The sequence below is a fragment of the Mustela lutreola genome, chromosome X (assembly GCF_030435805.1).
Source record: "Mustela lutreola isolate mMusLut2 chromosome X, mMusLut2.pri, whole genome shotgun sequence".
In the NCBI taxonomy this organism is placed as follows: Eukaryota; Metazoa; Chordata; class Mammalia; order Carnivora; family Mustelidae; genus Mustela; species Mustela lutreola.
In genome coordinates, this window is record NC_081308.1 from 85511194 (window position 1) to 85521071 (window position 9878).

Sequence of the window (9878 nt, forward strand, 5' to 3'; positions counted from 1 at the left end):
AGGGAGATAGGAAGAAGGGGAAGGACTAGGAGGATACAAAATGAACAGGATATGAAAAGAACTAGGTTTCCTAGAAACACCAGTGATTAACTGTCCCTATTTGCCAATTTAACAGATACTCCTCAATACTCTCTGTCTTTGCTCTGTCTTTCTGGAAGTAAAGCTGAGTTGGGGGGCATTGTGAAATGAGCTAAGAGCCCAGTCAAACCTCTCTCAGGCCAGTCATACTGTCTCTGTTTTACTTAGTGCCTGGAAAGGACAAAACCATTTATTCCTTCATCCCCAGAAAGACCCTCAGCCCCTGAGCCAGTGAGCTTAGTAGAGAGAAAAGTATTTCTGAAGCCAAAGTCATGAGCTCAGTCTCCATATGGGCCAATGGAGCTTGCATAGCCATTACCCAGGCAATGTGCTCCACAGGGACATGGGCGAGACAGTATGTCTGGATTTGCTCAAACCCATCCCCAAACGGTCCAAAGTGGGCCACCGGCATCATCTTCCTAGACAAGGACAGTCTGTTCCAAAAGGACACCTTTGATAGTAGAATTCCATCTGGGTGAATATATAGCTTTCCACCACCCACCCCTCATCCAGGATTCACACATAAATGAAGTCATTCTGATCTCACTCCATTAAGCAACCTATCATTGCTTTTAAAAAAAAATCCAATAGTTGGTTAGTGAATACAATCAGAATGGACCCCTTCTCCCCCACCAAAGCAAAAAACAAACCAACACTAAACAAAAGGGGCACCCGGGTGGCTCAGTCATTAAGCATCTGCCTTCGGCTCAGGTCATGATCCCAGGGTCCTGGGATCGAGCCCTGCTTCAGGCTCCCTGCTCACTGGGGAGTATGCTTCTCCCTCTCTCTCTGCCTGCCTCTCTGATTACTTGTGATCTGTCTGTCAAATAAATAAATAAAATCTTTTAAAAAAACTAAACAAAAAGCCAAGAAAACCTCTTTGAAGGAATGTTGAAAGTAATCAAGATCTGCTGAGCTTGGCTGTTTCCCACAGCTTTCATCTAGCAAGGTGTCCAAGTGAAGTGTATTGCCAACAGTGCAGGGAAACTCATTCCACAGAAGTACACTGAAATTCTAAATGTCACTAGTATGGTTCCATAGTCTTCTACCAATGATTGAAAATACAGCCTCTATTTTTTCTTTTGCCCAGGTAGGCAGCATTCCAACATCCCCTAGTCTCTAACCTCATTTTTCCATGCAATAATCCATCAGTAGTGCTACTGATGAAACAAACACCCCACCCCACCCCACCCCCAATGACTAGTAATGTCGACATTTGTCTCAACAATGGATAATATTTCTGAAGAAATTCTCTTCTGTTGGGAGATCTGACAAGCCCGGATCTGAAGTTGTTGCCTTTGTCCTCTACTTAGGTCAGGTGGACTGAGAGTACAATTTGTTGCTATAGGTAGAAGTTTCTCAAGCTGGCTGCAGAGCTGAAATTGTGGACATATTTATAACTAGAAGCAAATAACAAGCCTAAAAGAATTTGTTTGCTACCTGTCACAAACCAGGCCAGACTTCCTGAGTTAACTCTGCAGTTGCTGCAAGGTTGTAAATACCATTTTCCTTCCCCTTAAAAAAACTCACCAATGTTCAAAATGTCTCTTTATGAAGATGAGAATTTGTCACTGGTAGGAAAAACTCATGTTGAAAACCTAATAACTGAGTACATTCAGTGCTCAAGCACTGACCCTGTCCAAGGCACTGCAGAGCTACAGGGAGCTAAATGACATTGTCTCTTCCTATTCAGCAGCTACATAGACTTTTCACACTTGAAATAACATTGTTTCTACAAACCCTTCCAATGTGTTTCTCTACTTGAGTTAGGGAAAATCTGACCAGGTTAAACTAACATTCAGTCACAGACACTGGCAAACATTAAAAAGCAACCCAAGCCAGTACAAGTTCTAAAAGGTTGTCACTGGGAACAACGTCATTAGAAAGCAACTTTGGGGGCGCCTGGGTGGCTCAGTGGGTTAAGCCGCTGCTTTCGGCTCAGGTCATGATCTCAGGGTCCTGGGATCGAGTCCCGCATCGGGCTCTCTGCTCAGCAGGGAGCCTGCTTCCCTTCCTCTCTCTCTACCTGCCTCTCCATCTACTTGTGATTTCTCTCTGTCAAATAAATAAATAAAATCTTTAAAAAAAAAAAAAAGAAAGAAAGAAAGCAACTTTGGAGTATTATGCCTCCATCAAAAAGGACGAATACCCAACTTTTGTAGCAACATGGACGGGACTGGAAGAGATTATGCTGAGTGAAATAAGTCAAGCAGAGAGAGTCAATTATCATATGGTTTCACTTATTTGTGGAGCATAACAAAAAGCATGGAGGACATGGGGAGTTAGAGAGAAGGGGGTTGGGGTAAATTGGAAGGGGAGGTGAATCATGAGAGACTATGGACTCTGAAAAACAATCTGAGGGGTTTGAAGTGGCGGGGGGGGGGGTGGGAGGTCGGGGTACCAGGTGGTGGGTATTATAGAGGGCACGGATTGCATGGAGCACTGGGTGTGGTGAAAAAATAATGATACTGTTATGCTGAAAATAAATAAATGAAAAAAAAAAAAAAAGAAAGCAACTTTGGCTCTATAGATGACTTGTTTTAGGAGGATTTCAGTTCACCGAATTTTTTTCCTAAGGAAAAATGAATATGATAGCAGAAGGCATCCTAACAACAAGGATAAGACAGATTTCCTCATGGTCCCATTAGGTCTGGCTTGGTTTGTGACAGGTAGTGAATTACTTTAGGTTTGTTGTTTGTTTCTAACTACAAATGTGTCATCAGTTATAGGTAATGGGCTTACTCCTAAACTGGGACACTTGATGGGACTGGTCCTCTTGGTCTTAAGGAAAAAAATGTCACTTTTAGAAGGCCAGACAGAGTCTGGGGTTCTGCTGCAACCACTCAATAATGACCTGATAAGAAGCCTTTGCATGGTACTATTCTTGGAAGATACCATATTACTTAGTGCAAGGCACTTGACACAGTTGTTGAATTCTGTATACAACAGAATTTGAAGCCAACCGAATTAGGTTTGGAAAACAGAACACAGGAATAAACTGAGAGGGTTTGATTAGCCCATAAAAGAGAAAGTCAGGGGAAGGCAGTAAATGTTTCTTGAAGTTGAAAGGGGAAAAGGAAGCAATTAAGGTCAGGGTAAGTCTTTTACCTCACGTTGGCCAAGGTGAATGGTATTCAGATTCTAAAAAAGATAGACCCAAGACTACTGAGGTAATATTAAAGCCCTGGATAGATAAAAAGATAAAGAGCAATACCTAAGCATTCTAAATGTGTTCAAATCTCTTTCTCTGCCCCAGTGAATTTCAGGGGGAGAGAGGAGGTGAGCACTTGGAAAGGAAGTGGTAACTTAAAGAGACAGCATCAGTTTTATGTGATCCCTCTGCTTAACATAAGGGGAAAATACTTTACAGGCTGGTTTGCAAAAATATCATTCTCTATTTAGTCAAGGCTGCCAAGAAAACTGTTGGAATTTTAGTGATTAGTTCAGCAAGTTGGGTTGAATACAAAATACTGGCTCTGAAGGGATCCCCATATCAGCTCCAGTGCCAAAAAGTACCTCACTTTAATCCTGAGTCTCAGAGAAATCCCAATGGTAAGCTGTTGAGATGGCACCTCACCACAAAGGCTCCAGAAAGAGAAGGTGCCCCAGATATTATCCAATTAAAGCATCCTTTGAAGGGACACACTGAGTATCTTAGAGCTTGTTCTCCTCTGTTATTCCAGACATATGACATGGAGCACACTTTCTACAGCAATGGAGAGAAGAAAAAGATTTACATGGAAATTGATCCTGTGACCAGAACTGAAATATTCAGAAGTGGAAATGGCACTGATGAAACATTGGAAATACATGACTTTAAAAATGTAAGTTGGATATTCCACTTTCCAAGGGCTCTCACTTAAAATAGTAGAACATTTTAGTCAAGTTAAAATTAGCCTTTAGCCTCCACTTGATTTATAAGACAAAGCTTCCCTTTGAATTCAGATTTTGGATCCTGGGGCCTTAATAGATCAAGGAACTCATTAACTTTGGCTATTTCAGGAAGTTTTTTTTTTTTTTTTTGTCTGTTTATAGGGCTACACTGGCATCTACTTTGTAGGTCTTCAAAAATGCTTCATCAAAACTCAGATTAAAGTGATTCCTGAATTTTCTGAACCAGAGGAGGAAATAGATGAGGTATGTAAGAATATTAATAGTGGTAGGCAAAGCCATCATTTACTGGGTGTTAGCCATGTGCCAGATATTGTACTAAATGCTTTATTCTCATTTGAGTCTCGCGATGACCCTATAAGTGGATGCTAGGAAACTAGGTTCAGAACTGAAAAGTAACTTGCCCAAGGTCACACAGTGAAGAGCAGATTGGGATCTTGAACTCAGGCCTTTCAAAAAACTAAAGTTCGTGCTGTTAGGTGCAGAACTATACTTTTATACCTGGGTAGCCATTAACATTATGTACGTTTGCTTCCAAACCAAAGTTCTAGTTAAGAGAGCTAAAACAATCCTGTTTAAAAATAAAGCCTTAAAAAACAAAAGTCCCAAAGCCATCTGAGAACCTTGCTACTTTAATCATACTGTGACATTCACTTATTTTAAAAAAATTTCGGTTCATTCACCTTACCATTGTATGTTGGGCTGCCAATAGGATAATGTGCATTTAACCTTACTTGGGAAAGCAAAAGCAAAGAAGATGAGAACTACAGTCTAAGACAAATTTTCTGAAAACATACTGCCAGGCCAGGGTAAGGTAAGCTAAGATACTGGCACAATCACTAAATTGCCCCCAAAAGCCTAGTGGGAGATGGAGGATTATGACCTAAAATACAGCCATCCTTAAAGCCCTTCAAGCTCTAATATTTCCCTGATATTCTGTCTGTAACTACAGTGTGTTGCTGTCAGTGAAGCAGTAAGGGGAAACTTAGCTAAGGCCATCTTGTCACAGCACATTCCCACTGTAGCTAGGATGAAACAAATATTTGTTTGGTTTGTTTGGTTTGGTTTTGCTGTTTAACTGGCAAATCTAAAATGAAATTACAGCAAGGGCACAGTGGCCTCTCTGTATACTATAAAGACCTCTTTCTTCTCTCTCTCCCCCTTTCTTTGTCACTATTTTCCTAGATAGTTCTGTCCATTTTAATTATCAGCTGCCCATTTATCTTTTACTTTTGCTTTTCTTATTTTGGGGGCAGGGGTGAAGTAGGATAGGGAGCATTTTATCCTCGCCTTTACCCAAGTCTCAGAGCTATCATTGGCTCCCCCAGACATGTCACTGGTCTCCTTATGGCCAGAAAAATTACAAACCCTTGTTCCTAGAAGTTCCAAGAAAAAGAAGAAGCTTTTCCAAAGATGATACTGTGCTCTCAAGGCCTATGGTAGTGAAAAATTTTGAAGATTTTTTTTAAATAAGCATAAATTCCATTGGGGAGGGAATATGCTATGGTGAGTGCTGTGAATGTGTAAGACTGATGAATCACAGACCTGTACCCCTGAAACAAACAATACATTATACATTAATAAAAATAAATAAATACACACACATAAATACATAAATACAATAAAAATAAACATAAATTCAATGCATCTGAGGAACAGAACAACTTTCAGGATATTAAGAATTATTGCAGTAGGCAAGGGTAAGATAAAAGGAGAATTGATAGGCTAAAAAGGTACTAAATGCTGCTTTTTACAGAAAATAATGTAAACATTTGAGTAGGACCAGCCAGCAATGAAGCCCTGAACTAAAGCAACAAGATAAATTTTTCTGAAAAATATAAAGGCAAAGGCCCATAATGTCTCATTTTGGCCCTAATTTATTCCTCAATTAATTTTGCCACATCTTTTAAATAACATAAGTATCTCGTGATAGTGAGATTACTTTATCTTCGGGAAAATCCATATATATATTCAGGCTACAGATTTTTTTATGAAATAAGTTTGCAGTTCTGGGTGACAAAACCCCTTTTATTGCATACTTTCCACCACTGTATCTATGGTTTGCGCATGCTAAACATGCAGAGCAGTGATATAAATAGCCCTGATTTTGCTAACAAAGCTAGTCAGTACACCAACCTCATTTTTTCTGCACTCCATTTCAATGCATCCCAAGGTCTTTACAGACTCAAGGGCAAGAGAGCTAAGACTTGAGAGTTTTAAATGATTAGGGGAAAAATTATACAAAGCCATATTTCAATGAGCAAATAAAAACACTGAAATCATAAAGCTAGAAAGAAACCAGAAAGAAAAGTAAAAGTCTTATTAAGAGTAGGAGGAAATGTCAAGGCCCAAAAGACAAGTGAATAAGAAGTAGGTATACAAGATAACTACTGCCAGTACGAGAAAAAAAAAGAGAAAGCCATATTCTTGATAATATAAGAAAAAAACCACTGTGGGATGAACTATAAATGTCTAGAGTGAAAGGAGTAAAACAGTGTTAAGGCCAGTGAAGTCACAAGCTGAAGACTTGACTTTAAGACCAAAAAAAAAAAAAAAAAAAAAAAAAAAAACACCAAACAAACATAGTTTGTGCTACAGCTAGCCACCATTAACAGCCAAAACTTGTAAAACCCAAATATTAGATTTGGTTGCTATTTAATCTATCTCACCAGCTTGGATTACAAGCTGTTTTTCAGCTTGAGATCAAATCCTGTTTGCAATCTTAGTTGCAAGCCTAAAACATCCATTTAAAAGAGCAAAAACAAATGTAAATCATTCAGGGTTCCAGAAGCCCAATTAAAACATACATGGTCCAGTGGGATGCCCAGAAAATGATGAATAGCCTTCCTAGCTGAGTGAAATGATAGCAGAAAAAACTCCTGTTACAGTAAGCAGCCTTACCGTTAGACCCCAGAGAGGGATCAGCTCTTAACTCTCCCAAGGGCACCTACTGTATGCACAAAACAGAACTATTTCACTGGCAGCCCTGGGATTGGAACTGTTACTCAGACTCAAAAGAGAGTATTTTCCAGTATCCCATAATGTCTCATTCATGTTATTAATTTCTCTGCCTATCTCTACCTTGAACTTCTCTCAGAATGAAGAAATTACCACAACTTTTTTTGAACAGTCCGTGATTTGGGTCCCAGCAGAAAAGCCTATTGAAAACCGAGACTTTCTGAAAAATTCCAAAATTCTGGAAATTTGTGATAATGTGACCATGTATTGGATTAATCCCACTCTAATAGCAGGTATGCCTTCTCCTTCTCCACTTTTTAAAGTCAGTAAGAGGTTAATATTCCCATCATTTAGATACTACGTTTCTAAGAAAAGAATGATCAGCTTATATCTTGTTAGATGAAACTGTATATGCTGACTGCCAAAGGAGGAAGGAATTTTTCACAGCTAAGTTATATATCAGATAAATTAATGCTGACAAGCTTTTAAATATCCCAGCAAAGGTAATGCCACCCTAATGTAACGAGTGATGGCAAAAAACTAACCTTCCTTTGCACATCTGATATTCATCGCAGTCAGGATACTAAGCTATTCTTCAAACCACTATGTACTCAACCCAGGAAGAGAGGAGAGAAGAGCCCAAACAATGTCCTGTTGTCTCAAGAATGATTTTGTTTGTCAGATGGTGGCATTCCCCCCCAAAGAAGAAAAGACACTTGCTACAATACAGATCTCTTTGTGGCTGTTTTAGGAATCACTATAAAAGTAATTGAGGGCTGCAGCTCTAGGGTATGAGTCCAACTCTCAACTTCCAGTCAGCTCATGAAGAAGATGAAGGTCTCTGGATGTCTTATTTTGCCCAGCTAACAGTCTGGTCTTGTTCATTCTAGAAGGTCTAGATTACTGTATTACTCAAGAGAGGCCACTCTAACCAATGTAGGCAACTACTGGTACTCTTTGGCAGCTTAAGAAAACTGAATTTAAAAAACATTGAATACAATGTGATATTCTAGACTAGATGCTAGAACATCTGCTTTAGTGTTCTTTTTCTAAAAGACATTAGTAGAAATAATAAAATCTGAATAAAGTCTATAGTTAACTTAATAGTATTGTACCAATGTTAATTTCTTAGTTTTCATAATTGTACCATGGTTATGTGAGATGTCAACATTAGGGAAAACTACATAAAGGATATATAGGAACTCCGTACTACCTTTGCAACTCTTCTGTAAAATGTAAGATTATTTCTAAATAGAAGGGTTGTTGTTGTTTTTTTTTTAATTTAAGACAAGAAAGAGAGGAGAAGGTGGAGGAAGACAGGGCACTAAATCAAATCCAGCAACCAAAAAATATTTACTGAGCACCTATCATAGGTAAAATCATTGTGGGAGAGACATATAAGTCCCCTGTTCTCATTTTTTTTAAGATTTTATTTATTTATTTAAGAGAGAGAGAGAGAGCATGTGAGCAGGGGGAAGGGGCAGAGGGAGAGAGAGAGAATCTCAAGCAGACTACACACCCAGCATGGAGTCCCACATGGGGCTTGATCCCAAGATCCTGAGATCGTGATCCCAGCCAAAACCAAGAGTCCGACACCCAATTGACTGAGTCACCCAGGTGCCCCCAACCCCACTGTCCTCATTTTCAAAATTAGGATGCTAGTAAGGCAAAGCAGTAAGTGCTTCCTGCCAAATGAGCAAAGAATAAGTCTGTGTACCTTGGAATAGTCAGATTTGTTTTGGGAAATCTCTTTAAAACTGTAGCTGTAGGAGTCTGGAAACATGGTTCATGCTTGCCTAAATAATGGCAGTGAGAAGATAAAATGAAATTCTCTATTGCCAACACCATAACCCCCAGCACTTCTTTCAGGAACCATTTTCAAAGGAGGTGAATCACAACTTTGCGCTTCTTACCTTAGTTTCAGAGTTACAAGACTTTGAGGAGGATGGTGAAGATCTCCACTTTCCTACCAATGAAAAAAAAGGGATTGAACAAAATGAGCAGTGGGTGGTCCCTCAAGTGAAGGTGGAAAAGACCCGCCATGCCAGACAAGCAAGCGAGGAAGAACTTCCAATAAATGACTATGTGAGTTACGTTCGTGTTACTCTTGTTAGAAGGATAGCAAGGAGCCCCCCAAAAACTCACTACTCCTTAGATCAAAGTCCTCAAAAGGAGAATGATCATTGTTTTAACAAAAAAATGTTTAAGAAACTTGGAATCCCTAAGAGACTCATTCATAATCAATCTTGATTAATCTTTATCAGACTAAGGAATTTAACTTCTCACCAGTACCCAACTCATGTAGTCTTATAGTCCTTCCCTGCTTGGTGGGCCTCTTCTTGGTGAATCTTCCCCTCCAACCCCAGTTTATTCTTCTTTCAGACTGAAAATGGAATAGAATTTGACCCCATGCTGGATGAGAGAGGTTATTGTTGTATTTACTGCCGTCGAGGCAACCGCTACTGCCGCCGCGTCTGTGAACCCTTACTAGGTTACTACCCATATCCATACTGCTACCAAGGAGGGCGGGTTATCTGTCGTGTCATCATGCCTTGCAACTGGTGGGTGGCCCGCATGCTGGGGAGGGTCTAATGGCAAGTTTGAGCTCAAGTGCTTAAACTTCTGGCAGCCAACATATAACAAATGCATGCTATTCAATGAATTTCTGCCTATGAGGCACTTGGCTCCTAGTAGCCAGCACTCCAGAATTACTTGTAGGTAATTCCTCTCTTCATTTTCTAATAAACTTCTACATCATCATCAATGGCCTGATTGCTGCTGAACACACTGGGTAAGTGTTTGCTAAGAATGTTTTCTGCAACTGAAATGGAACAGATCTGTCTAACATGGATGACAATGATGGAAACTTGCATTGTTTCAGGTTTGGGGAGTGGGAAAGGGCAAAGCATAAGGATCCCCAAATACCATACCATAGTTTACTATGCTGTATG

The 9878-nt window shown here is 39.7% G+C and overlaps 1 protein-coding gene across 1 annotated transcript in view; it reads left to right on the top strand.

Moving 5' to 3' along the window:
• Positions 1 to 9668, top strand: part of TNMD (tenomodulin) — a 185789-nt gene extending 176121 nt beyond the window's left edge. The window contains exons 4-8 of the mRNA XM_059156816.1: positions 3762 to 3902; positions 4114 to 4215; positions 7067 to 7220; positions 8846 to 9012; positions 9310 to 9668. Coding sequence (XP_059012799.1) covers positions 3762 to 3902; positions 4114 to 4215; positions 7067 to 7220; positions 8846 to 9012; positions 9310 to 9519 — 774 coding nt within the window. The 3' untranslated portion in view covers positions 9520 to 9668. The remainder of the gene's footprint in view (positions 1 to 3761; positions 3903 to 4113; positions 4216 to 7066; positions 7221 to 8845; positions 9013 to 9309) is intronic.
• The last annotated feature ends 210 nt before the right edge of the window (positions 9669 to 9878 follow it).